The following is a 13,295-nucleotide window of genomic DNA, read 5'->3' as shown; positions in this document are numbered from 1 at the left end:
CGTACTATTTTACTGTTTTTAAGTTAAGTATAGACAATATTTCATGATAAACGTTTAAAACTGTAGTATAATCACAGATAGATTTATAGAAAGAAAGAAAGAAAGAAAGAAAGAAAGAAAGAAAGAAAGAAAACATGCCCCTGCCTGAATTTGCATATTATCTACTATACAAAGGAAGTAATGAATAATGAAAACAATGCAAACGCAAATAGACCTGCTATAAACTTATTCTTCGCGTGGTGGAAACAAGATTTTAAGGAAAAGCCTGCCACCTTATGGACAAGCAAAGAAAAAAACAGCAACCAAAAGTTTCCCATGACGCTGTCAGCGTGCGCGTTCCCTGTGCTGTCAGGGGTGCGCGCTCAGAAGAAATGCTGAGCTATGATTAGGTCGTCAATCAAACAAGAGTTACGTGTGTCTGCTGAGACGTGAAGATTTACAGACTGCACTTTAGTTATATAGTTCATTTCCTCCGTTGTTTATTTAGCACCACTAATTATTTTGTTTTTTTTCCCCACAGGAAAATCAAGATCATTTGCCAAAGTGTGTGATTTAAGTGTGACGCACCTTCATCTCGCCAGAAGGTACTTGGAAGAAAACTATAATATATAAAACATAAAGCGTTTAGATTATAAGATGTAGACCGAAAAACATAATTTATAAAACATCAAACGTGTTTATATAATAGTTACTTTATTCATATTATAAAATTTTCCTTTTCATATTTCCCTTACATTATGAGAGGGTTGACTTCTTGATTTATCAAGTTTCCCCATGCTGAGATGTGTGTGGCTCAACAGTAACAAGGTTAGATTAACTCTTTAGTGTGATTACAGTTTTTAAAGCTTAAAATTATGTTCAAGACTAAAACTATTGAGCAAGGGGGCAGATCCAAAGGGTTTCCAGAGATACATTGACAGATTTTTTACTTGCAAAACAATAACATTCTCTCCATTTCAGGTTAGTTTATCTTATAAAGATGTTATCAAGATGTATTTTTGTTTTTTTGCACATGTTGTTCTAACTCACCTTCTTTCTGTCTGCCATGCACACATGAACTCAGGCACTGAGACTATATAAAATAGACACATATTCCTTGATATATAAAGTTTAAAATAACAGTTAATCAAGGTTTTTAAAATGCAAAAGCTGCTCTGAGATCAGTTCCGATCCCATACTCTTAAAACTAAAGGTTCTTGGCATCATCAATGAAGAATCACCATTTCCATTGCACAAATTGTTCTATAGAGGAAAAAGGTGTTTAGATTATTAAAATGTTCTTCTCATTAAGAAAAACATGGTTCTTTTAAGAACTGTTCGCTTCTTTGTGGAACCCAAAATGGTTCTTATGTGAAAGCCTCTTTTGTGAAAGCCCTCTTTTGCAACCCTTATTTTTATGGCAACCAAACACAAATATATCAGCATTATGATTGAAGATTTTTGCAGTCTTTGTAATTGGCAAAAAGTGTCGATTCAGATACAAATGCATCTCTTTTTTTTCAGCTTTATAGTTGAACCCCTTCACACAAGATCCTGAACATTGCCATCTGTGCTGTTTTTAGATGGAAAAGGTTGGCATCTATAAACATAAACTTTTAAAATTAGAACCACCTAAAGATATGTGAAAATGATGTAAAATGGTTAAGACATACCACACTAGCTAATTGTCGTTAGATGGCTGTTTTAAACAAATTACACCATTATGCATTTGGACTCTGGTTAAGACAAGAGCTTTTTCATTTCTGAAAAATGTATATTTAGTAATCCATTTCCAACATGTGCTCCGATTATGATTTTTTAAATACTTTTGAAAGAAGTCTCTTATGAAGTTTTGCTGCTTAATTTTTATTTTTTTTTTGGAAACCATGATACTCTACTATTCAAAAGTTTTGTGAAAGTAAGATTTAAAAAATAAATAAATAAATAAATTGATACTTTTATTCAGCAAGAATACATGAAATTGACTTGACAGTAAAACATTAGTTACAAAAGATTTCCATTTCAAATAAATTATGTTCATCAAACTTTCTCTTCATCCAAGAATTCTTTGTTTTCAACATTTATAATAATAAGAACACTTAGTAATAATTGAGCACCAATAATAACTGAGCAGCAAATCAGCATTTCTGAAGGATCATGTGACACTAATAATGTGAATTTTCAGCATCATTACTCCAGTCTTCAATGTTCTTAAATCCAATAAATGCAGCCTTGGTAAGCATAACAGACTCCTTTCAAAAACACTTATTCCAAACTTTTGACCGGTAGTGTATAATTGCTACCGCCCCCTACAGGAAGAAAAGCCACTAACACAACCTCAAAGCCAGTAGATAAAGTAAAGCTCTTGTCTAACAAAGAACAATTAACTAAAAAATCAATTCAGGTATTTTACGATTCATAAAATGCATCTAATATAAAATATTTTTTATTGTTATAAGTCAGCATGGCTCAAGGAAGAGGTGTACAGAGTTAATGTCACAATGATGGAGTATTTAATATTTTTAATGTTTAAGCTACAGCAAATGTACCACAGGAGATGATTTTGTATGTTTTCTTTAGCAGCCATTCTGGTCTAAAAAATCCATCAGTGGCCAAGACCATCATACAATTCTTCATTATGAACTGGACCAGTATAAACACGTCTCCATCAGTGACTCGAGCAAACCTGAGTCCGACATACTGTCAAACCTAGATGATTTCCAGACCCCTGCCGTCACTCTTGTTCGCACGATGAAACATTCGACAAGGCCAAGTGGTTTAAATCAATGAAAAACAGTTCTTACATTGTCATTTCAATCTTAATAAACATTTTCAAGACTAATGTGTGCGTCTAAGTTATGTTTCTTAAACAGTTTTAGTAGGTGACATCTTATATTTGACATATGTTCATCAGAAAACATGTGATCTAATAGTTTGTCACTGTAAGACGGAAAATAGATTTATCTGCTTTGTGAAACATTACCATTATTTCAATATCAGATGTCTCCAAAAATAACTGCTACATAAATTCTACAGCTTTATGAAGACTCACACAAAGCTGTTGCCAACTATTCATTTATCCTTTTCCATAATAACAGACTAAAAAATTTAAGGCATAGGCAGCAATACATTACAATATCTTTCCTAAAGCAAATCCTACATTACACATAGAACTCTAAATGCATGACAGCATGATTTTCACAAACATAAATACATGTAATTTTCCAACATAACTGTAAAAAGACTATTTAAAAAAAAATGTCACTCGTAGACCTTTCATCATGTGCATTGGTGTGGCAAAGCTTTTGGTGGTTTTTGCCCTACATTATGTGCTTCAGACGAGCATCCTGTACAAGAACCATGAAGAAACCTCTGGCTGATGTTACGGATGTGCTCTCGTTTGTCTTAGATGGGTCTTCAATGATGATGACGATGGTTGCTGGGTTGAAACGCTGAGTCTTTGTGATTCAGTCTGCAGTTACAGACACTGTCTCAGAGTTAACGTCCTCGGTTTGGTTATCTGAAGAGCTGCTGGTCTCACTCTGACTGACGGAAAGCTCCTCCATAGTGCCGGTCGTCTCCTCCAATGCTTGATCACCCTCAGCTATGGATGAGAAAAAAAGAGCATGCATAGCTTGATTTGTGAAACGAATGACTCTTATGATTCAGTTCTTTCTGGCGAATCAAAACCTTACAGCGCGAAAACAAGTGTAGCTTGATTCCTGAAACTAATGACTCTTATGATTCGGTTATTTCTAGCAAATCAAAACCTTACAGTGTGAACAGTAGAGCTTGATTCCTGAAACTAATGACTCTTATGATTCAGTTCTTTTTAGTGAATAAAAACTTTACAGCGTGAAAACAGTGTAGCTTGATTCCTGAAACGAATGACTCTTATGATTCGGTTCTTTCTAGTGAATCAAAACCTTACAGTGTGAACAGTGTAGCTTGATTCCTGAAACGAATGACTCTTATGATTCGGTTCTTTCTAGCGAATCAAAACCTTACAGTGTGAACAGTGTAACTTGATTTGTAAAACGATCATTCTTATGATTTGGTCATTTTTAGTGAATCAAAACCTTACAGTGTGAACAGTAGAGCTTGATTCCTGAAACGAATGACTCTTATGATTCGGTTCTTTCTAGCGAATCAAAACCTTACAGTGTGAACAGTGTAGCCTGATTCCTTATACAAATGACTCTTTAGATTTGGTTCTTTTTAGTGAATCAAAACCTTACAGCTTGATTACTAAAAAGAATGACTCGTATGTCTTTTTATCTCATTACATTTAATTCAGACTGCAAGCTCACCATTTGTTTTGATAGATCATTTCTTCTTGTTGAAATGCAGTAGAATGAATAATGGCAGAGCAGGAAATTTGGTGCATGTCTAAAGAATATGGTTTTACTATGGTACGATGCCCGCAAAAGCATGATAACACCATTATATTTTTCGTAAGTGTCATATCAAAGCAAATCAAATTTGATTTGGATACCTTTGGCCTGTTTCTGTAGTCGTGATGCTGAATCAGCTTCATGTTTCTCTCTCTGCTCCTGTAACATCTTACAGACCTTCTTATGGCTGAACCAGTGCAGTTTCTGACAGGCCTGGCCACAGTAGATCACCTGAATATATGCGCAGATTTAAGCAAGCACCTCAGGAAACCAAGAAAACACTTTTTCTAATGCGGAGCACAATAATCATAAGATCAAACCTGATAATTACCATTTTGCAAATGGAGCATCTTTTCTCTGCCCCTTTCTCACCACAGGATGTGCAGAAGTCTGCATCCATGAAGCCCACCTGCCCCGTGATGGCCTGGGTGAGCACTGACAGAGCGGCTGGGTCACTTCCCTGTCGGAAAAGAGCTGGTGAGGAGGCTTCCATATGTGGAATGTGGTTCAGTCTTTCTAGATGAGGCTATGTTTCCATAATTTTATTTCACTTCCATTATCTTCTACATTAGCAAATAGAGGTCACTGTAACTCACAATTTCCACTGGAGCGATACTTCGGACCAGCTGCTGCAGTAATGTGGCATCACAGTATGGAAATTTCCTAATGCACTCCCGGATGAACTTCTCCTGGAATACCGGGAAGCCGTCACTGTCTCGCCCTTTCAAAAGACTGACAAAAAATTTTCTGAGTTACTCTACAGATCAAAAGAGGGCCTTTTAATTGCTGTAAAAAATTTTATGTACACTGCCGTTCAAAAGTTTGGGATCGGTGAGATCATTAAGAAGTCTCTTATGCTTAACATAGCTTCATTTATTTGAACAAAAGTACAGTAAAACAGTAATATTATGAAATATTACAATAACTGTTTATAAAAATAACCGTTTTCTATTTTAATACATGTAATTTATTCCTGTGAATGCAAAGCAGAATTTTCAGCATCATTACTCCAGTCTTCAGTGTCACATGATCTTTCAGAAATCATTCTAATATGCTGATATGATGCTCAAGAAACATTTCTTATTATTATCAGTGTTGAAAACAGTGCTGCTTCATATTTCTATGGAATTCCCTCTCTCTCAGCCATAGGACCTGCATGCTAACTGATGACGATTGGTGTGTGACAATAGACCTGCAAAGCGTTTTGTTGTAAAGAAATAGTACAGGTTAGTCATACACAAATATAATTTGAAACTGATAATAATGTACAATGCTCTGTGTGTGTCTGTGTCAGAGCATGCGAGCGGAGTGCAAGCTCAAACCAGAATTCCCTTTGTGACACGCTGGATCGAAAATATGTGAAATAAGTTTTTTCTAGTCGACTAGTAGTTGTTCATTTAAGCCATTAGTTGACTAATCACATTTATATTAATTTGATTTCTTAAATACTGGAGAGAATAAACCATAATAATGAGCATTTAATATAGGCTATATAGCACTCAAGCGCACGCATAAAGCTTGCCATAAAGAACTGGCAAAAGTAATTAAGTGATTATGGATGTGACAAAAACAGCAAGGAGATATTTTAATTGTTTATTAATAAAGTAATGTTTTCTGAATCAGTGTCGGCTGCAAAGATGAAGATGACATTGCTGACTCTCATCATCTCCGCAGTGGACGCTCCTATAGAGAGAATGCACATTTCTTTCAGATTACATAATCAGAGAGTAGCCTACTCCTTTTCGTTTTGAATTATTTTGTTTAAAAGTAGACATTTCAAGCTTTCTATAGATATATTTCTCATGTCTGTGAGGCAAGCAGCCGCTGAGTTTTGGTTTATTTAGCCTATAGACACGCTCCAGTTCACGTGCAAGTGATCGCGCCGGCGCCTCCATGTTATGATTATATTGTCTGCTATTTTTGCTTCTAATTTATTAAATCCAGGCAACTGGTTGATGAAACGTTGATTAAAATTAAGATACAATTTTTACAAAAAGAAATTCACTTTAAAGAAAGGCTTTCTACAAAACAAAACTTAATGAAGTGGTCAAAATCATGTCTGACCCACTCCATGTCTCCCGATATATTGCGCATCTTATGATGTACATAACTGGTCAAAAGTTTAGAAACATTACTGTTTTTAATGTTTTTGAACGAAGTCTCTTATGCTCATTAAGGCTGCATTTATTTCATAATAAATACAGAAAAAACAGTAATATTGTGAAATATTATTACAATTTAAAATTATGGTTTTCTATTTTAATATACTTTAAAATATAATTTATTTCTGTGATGCAAAGCTGAATTTTCAGCATCATTACTCCTGTCTTCAGTGTCACATGATCCTTCAGAAATCATTCTAATATGCTGATTTGATGCTCAGTTATTATCAATGTTGAAAACAGTTGTGTTGCTTAATATTTTTTTTGGAACGTGTGATACTTTTTTCAGGATTCATTGATGAATAAAAGGTTAAAAAGAACAGCATTTATTCAAAACATAAATCTTTTCTAACAATAAAAATCTTTACTATCACTTTTTATCAATTTAACACATCTGTGCTGAATAAAAGTATTAATTTCTTTCAAAAAAATTAAGAAAAAAAATTACTGACCCCAAACTTTTGAACAGTAGTGTAAATTGTTACAAAATATTTCTATTTTAAATAAATGCTGATATTTTTTAACTTTTTATTCATCAAAGAATCCTGAAAAAGCATCACAGGTTATAAAATAATATTAAGCAGCACAACTGTTTCCAACATTGATAATAAATCAGCATATTACAATGATTTCTGAAGGATCATGTGACACTGAAGACTGGAGTAATGATGCTGAAAATTCAGCTTTGCATCACAGAAATAAATTATATTGTAAAGTATATTAAAATAGAAAACCATAATTTTAAATTGTAATAATATTTCACAATATTACTGTTTTTTTTCTGTATTTATTATGAAATAAATGCAGCCTTAATGAGCATAAGAGACTTCATTCAAAAACATTAAAAATAGTAATGTTTCCAAACTTTTGACCGGTAGTGTATCCTCTTATTTTACTCATGCTGTTCACTTTTCATAATCAAATAGATACATAACATAGGCCTATTTAAACATAAATATGAAACTACGTTTTCTTTAATGGCTAACAACACGTAGTACAGTACAGAGAAATTACATGTCGTGAGCAAGAGCGGATCACGAGTCGGATCAAGAATGATTTATTTTTAGACTTGTATTTAATATTGGGGGCATCCAAGTTATTTGACATATTTGAATTTTTTTTTTTTTTTTAAGAGTAACACAATAGTTACTTTCCCTGGTAATTAAGTTACTAACGCAGTTACTATTTGTGAGAAGTAACTAGTAACTATAATTACTTTTTTAAAGTAACGTGCCCAACACTGTTCTTGATAAATAAAAGTAATAATTTCTTTCAAAAAAAAAAAACTTTGAATGGAAGTGTGTATAATATTCTACCTCTTAATGAGGCTATCAAGTTTGTCCTGTCGATCTTTTAGGAAAGAGCCACATTTCTGCAGCACACAGCTGAGGTAGTGCATCTTCATGGCCAACACTTCATTCATATCCTGCTGTTTGATGCACTTCTCACAGATCAGCTCCAGAACCTGGAAGACACAAGAGGGCTTTTCAGAATCCTGGGTTATCTTGCTTCATGTTTCACACTGCTCATAGTTTACCCAGTGTTAACAACTAATCCTGGGTATTCATAAGCTGCTGTTTCACAATGTACATTCCTAAACCCTGGGTTAACGTTCTTATTTGTGGTGTCATTGTCATTGATTGAATGAAAGCCACACATGACCTGCTCTAGCATTGCGCGTCCTCATATTACACATTGCCGACTCCAATATCAACTATAAAGGTAAGAATGAAATGGTCTCTTTTCAACCATTTCCCCCTCAAATGCTGAAATGACTGTTTATATACAATACACAGTGTTTCCGTGACTGTCCATGCACATGTATATGAGGCTAGCTGCACATGTCTGGCACTGCAAAAGCGGCACTAACCCTGCTCCGGAACATGGTTTCATAACACAGGGGGAAAAAAATTAGTGCTAACCCTGCTTCTAAATTACAAGTTTGAAACGTCCCAGTGTTAAAAGCGGGGTTTAGAATGACTATAACTCAGGGTTACATGCAGTGGAAAAGCCCTAAGGAGTAAAGATGGTGCTGAAGTTGGGTCATGTTTTAACTCAATCAAGTTTATTGTAATGAACTGCAACTTAGCTCTGAGCATAATGCATTAACATGCAACTGACCTTGCGACACTTCTCAAGTGCTTCCACATCCATCAGCAGAGGGTTTTCTTTCACCACCATCACTATCTGCAGACAAACAAATCACAACAACATCCAGTCTTAACAGGATGAATTATGTTATGGCCATAGTCAGTGGTTTAATCATTTTGAAAATTTTGAGACTGCCTTTTATCAGTATATAACTGACAGGTTTAGTATGACCATATTGTAGTACGTTAGCTTAAAATTGTAGCTTTTAAAGTTAGATTTTTGGGGTTTTCCACTTTTATTTTGATAGGACAGTATAGTAAGGGGAACAAGACTGGGAAAGGCCCATAAGTCGGGCCTTTCCTGGAGTGCTGTCCACAAGAATATTGATCAGACCAAAAAAAAAGTACCTTCACAGGGTTGAGGTTGGTACTCATGATAATTTTGTGTAGTGGTCCAGCGAGTTTAGGAGGGAGTTTTGGTTCCTTTTCCAGCCCCTGTGGTTTTGTGTAGTAATCCAACCTCGCACGAGAGAAGAAGTTATTGATAACTGTCACACAGTCGTGCTGCCCTGAAAAAGATGTCAACATTTAATCTTCACTTTTGGAAACAAAAAAAGAACTCACTTCCTCTAAACTTCCTCTAAGAATCTGACATAAATTACCATTCAAAAATTTTGGGCCAGTAAGATTTTTTTAAAGGGTTAGTTCACCCAAAAATGAAATTTCTGTCATTTATTACTCACCCTCATGTCGTTCCAAACCCGCAAGACCTTCTTTCATCTTCAGAACACAAATTAAGATATTTTTGATGAAATCTGAGTGGTTTTTTATCTCCCATAGAAAGCAACGAAGTTACCACATTCAAGGTCCAGAAAGGTACTAAAGACATCAGTAAAATAGTCAATGTGACTACAGTGGTTCAAACTTAATGTTATGAAGCAACGAGAATACTTTTTGTGCGCAAAAACAAAACAAAAATTATGACTTTATTCAACAATTTTTCCGAACGCCGGCTCAGTATTGGCCGACACTGTTCACGTGAGCAGCACGACACATGCGTGAGATGCTGACACAGGAGCTGGCCAATACTGAGTCGGCATTCTGACGTAAAACACGGAAGCTCTGCACTGTGTTCACTGCAGCAACAGTGTAGGAGACTGACAGGGAAGAGGAAAAATAGTTGAATAAAGTCGTTATTTTTATTTTCTCGTCGCTTCATAACATTAAGGTTGAACCACTGTAGTCACATGAACTGTTTTAAATGTTTCTTTAGTACCTTTCTGGGCATCTGAAAATGTTAATTATCTTGCTGAGAAAAGAAGCCTCACTGAGCCATCAGATTTTATCAAAAATATCTTAATTTGTGTTCTGAAGATTAATGAAGGTCTTGCGGGTGTGGAACGACATGAGGGTGAGTAATTAATGACAGAAGTTTAACATCTGGGTGAACTAACCCTTTAATGAATATTTTTATTCAACAAGATGATATCAGGCAGCACAAATGTTTTTAACATTGATAATAATAATAAATGTTTCAGTAACACTTTACAATAAGGTTCATTAGTTAACTACATTAGTTAACATGAACTAATAATGAACTGCACTTATACAGCATTTATTAATCTTTGTTAATGTTAATTTCAACATTTACTAATACATTATTAAAATCTCGTTAACATTAGTTAATGCACTGTGAACTGACATGAACAAACAATGAACAACTGTTTTTTCATTAACTAACGTTAACAAAGATTAGTAAATACAGTAACAAATGTATTGCTCATGGTTAGTTCATGTTAGTTAATACATTAACTAATGTTTAACTAATGAACCTTATTGTAAAGTGTTACCAATGTTTCTTGAGCAGCAGTTATATAATCATACTGATTTGACCGGTAAAGCACACCATTTTCACCATAACTTTGGCATACCTACAAAAGCAGCCATTTGTGCTGCTGTTCTCCCGACTGAGTTCACTGCATCCGTCTCGGCTCCAGCATCCAACATCATCCAGGTGATATCTGTCTTTCCTGTTGAATAGAATGGATACAACTTACTGTATAATCATACTGTATCACTGGCATGAAATATATTTAAAGGGTTAGTTCACCCAAAAATGAAAATTCTGTCATTAATTACTCACCCTCATGCCGTTCTACACCCGTAAGACCTTTTCGGAACGCAAATTAAGATATTTTTGTTGAAATCCGATGGCTCAGTGAGGCCTTCATAGCCAGCAATGCCATTTCCTCTGTCAAGATCCATTAATGTACTAAAAACATATTTAAATCAGTTCATGTGAGTACAGTGGTTCAATATTAATATTATAAAGCGACGAGAATATTTTTGGTGGATCCGAAAAACAAAATAACGACTTATATAGTGATGGCCGATTTCAAAACACTGCTTAATGAAGCTTTGGAGCGTCATGAATCTTTTGTGTTGAATCAGCGGTTCGTAGCACCAAAATCATGTGATTTCAGCAGTTTGGTGGTTTGACACGTGATCTGAATCATGATTCGACACAAAAGATTCATAACGCTCCGAAGCTTCATGAAGCAGTGTTTTGAAATCGGCCATCACTATATAAATCATTATTTTGTTTTTTTGGCAATATTCTCGTCACTTTATAATAATAATATTGAACCACTGTACTCACATGAACTGATTTAAATATGTTTTTAGTACATTAATGGATCTTGACAGAGGAAATGTCATTGCTGGCTATGAAGGCCTCACTGAGCCATCGGATTTCAACAAAAATATCTTAATTTGCGTTCCGAAAATTAACGAAGGTCTTACGGGTGTAGAACGGCATGAGGGTGAGTAATTAATGACAGAATTTTCATTTTTGGGTGAACTAACCCTTCAAGGACACATCTTGACAAATTAATAATACTAGCACCAAAAAAAATGTAGCAACTGTGATTCAAACCTGAGAGTCCTGCAAACATGAGTGCGGTGTATCCATGTTCATGTTCGTTGCAGTTGACGTCTGCTCCGTGCTGCAGCAGCAGTTTGCACATGTCCGCCTTGCCCTTATATGCAGCGTGCATGAGAGGGGTCATGCCATACTGAAGTAGAAATGCAAACAATCAAAACAGCATTAATCACATATAGCATTTTCACATATATTAGATTATGGTGTGTAGAGAGACCCTGATAACTCCCAAAAGCACTCAAAACATTAACCTGTAAACATATTAGCATATAAAACATGCGAGTGTACTTGTTGCTTAAAATGCTGAAAGTGGAAAGAGCTTTATTCAGTGCAATCGCTATCCACCAATAACTGGTTCATAATTCTTTTTATTATGTTTGTTTTCAGCTCCAACAGAAATATAATGAAAGACGGGCCAATCAACTTCATTTCCAGGCAGCTGCTTTGAAAGCCCACAAGTGTCAGTAACATCTGATTCGGACAGGTCACTCTACACAGTCATAAGTGCCGTTTAAAGTATTGACAAAAAACTACCACTGACATAGAGAGGAATTAAACTCTGTTATTATTATAATGTATAACAACACTTAATTTTCTTACCTCATCCAGACAGTTGACCCTGACATCTTTGGATCCAAGCAGTCTGGAAGCTTCTTGCACATTTCCTACAAATGATCAACCACAGTAATCAGTATGACCGACCTCGAGAATTATTTATACTCACATTTATACATATATCACTATTTATATTTCAACAATTACACATAAGAGCCGCACTACAAGTGTAATCCTCAATGGTCATCATGATATCTTTACATTGTGAAAAACACAAGACTAAATGATACAATAATTATGCTTGAATAATTTCGAAAGATTTTACGTATTTATCGTTTACATTGCATATGATAATCTATTTTATACAGTTTAACTGAACACGTATGCAAGTTTTTAAAATGCAGCGCATGAAGGAATAATTTAAAAGCACAGAGAGAAAGCATTCCGTATGCAACCATAGCCTGCAGAGTTTTTAAAAAAGATATAATTTTCCGAACTGTTAATTGTGTTAATCTGCAGTTAGCTTATTAGCCTCATGCTATCATTACCTGCAGCAATAACCTGAAGTAGCTCTTTCTCTGTGTCGGTCAGGTCTCCTTTCTTTGGTGAAGACATTATTATAGTCAAAGTGACGCTTTTGCTTTTAATAAGCAATATATAAGTTTACTGTGACTGATATGACAGCTCTGTTCTACTGTGATTGATCCACTGACGGGTTAAGGCGTTACGGTCTGCAAACGGACTGAACCAACTGCAACAAAAATCAGGGGGCGTAATAAGTGTCGTCTTCGGTTGTGGTTTTATTATATTTTTAAAAATATATAGTATATATTGTAATATAAAACGCTATTAGTATAAAATACTAATTGTAGTGGTTTTACTAAGTATGGGAGTAGTGAAAGTTCATTTATATATGTTTAACAATGTGTGTACCCCATCTGAGTGGCGATGTTTCAATCCTGTGAAGTCTAGAACTTTCATTTTGTACAACGCTATATTTCATTTTTCAAAATAAGAGACATGTTAGGATAAATATGTCTCATTAAAATGATATTAAAATTAAAATGATATTAATTTAAGATATAGGTGAACAAAAATAATCCCACCACCTGTGTGAGACTTTAAAGTGATTGAAAATAATGAATTGTTCATATGAGATAAGTTACATAAAAAT

The 13,295-nt window shown here is 34.8% G+C and overlaps 1 protein-coding gene across 1 annotated transcript; it reads right to left on the bottom strand.

Annotated features, from left to right (window-relative positions):
• Nucleotides 1-2,409: 2,409 nt before the first annotated feature.
• Nucleotides 2,410-12,868, bottom strand: ankmy2a (ankyrin repeat and MYND domain containing 2a). The gene is made up of 11 exons (XM_051862671.1): nt 12,670-12,868; nt 12,167-12,231; nt 11,561-11,699; nt 10,557-10,655; nt 9,034-9,194; nt 8,657-8,722; nt 7,852-8,000; nt 4,970-5,105; nt 4,705-4,833; nt 4,475-4,604; nt 2,410-3,583 (listed from the first exon to the last, which is right to left on the bottom strand). The coding sequence occupies exons 1-11, from the start codon at nt 12,734-12,736 to the stop codon at nt 3,447-3,449; spliced, it is 1,278 nt and encodes a 425-aa protein (XP_051718631.1). The 5' UTR covers nt 12,737-12,868; the 3' UTR covers nt 2,410-3,446.
• Nucleotides 12,869-13,295: the final 427 nt, after the last annotated feature.

This window comes from Ctenopharyngodon idella, chromosome 15, assembly GCF_019924925.1.
Source record: "Ctenopharyngodon idella isolate HZGC_01 chromosome 15, HZGC01, whole genome shotgun sequence".
NCBI lineage: Eukaryota > Metazoa > Chordata > Actinopteri > Cypriniformes > Xenocyprididae > Ctenopharyngodon > Ctenopharyngodon idella.
The sequence above is the reverse complement of the archived record's forward strand: the minus strand, read 5'-3'. Positions and strand labels throughout refer to the sequence as shown.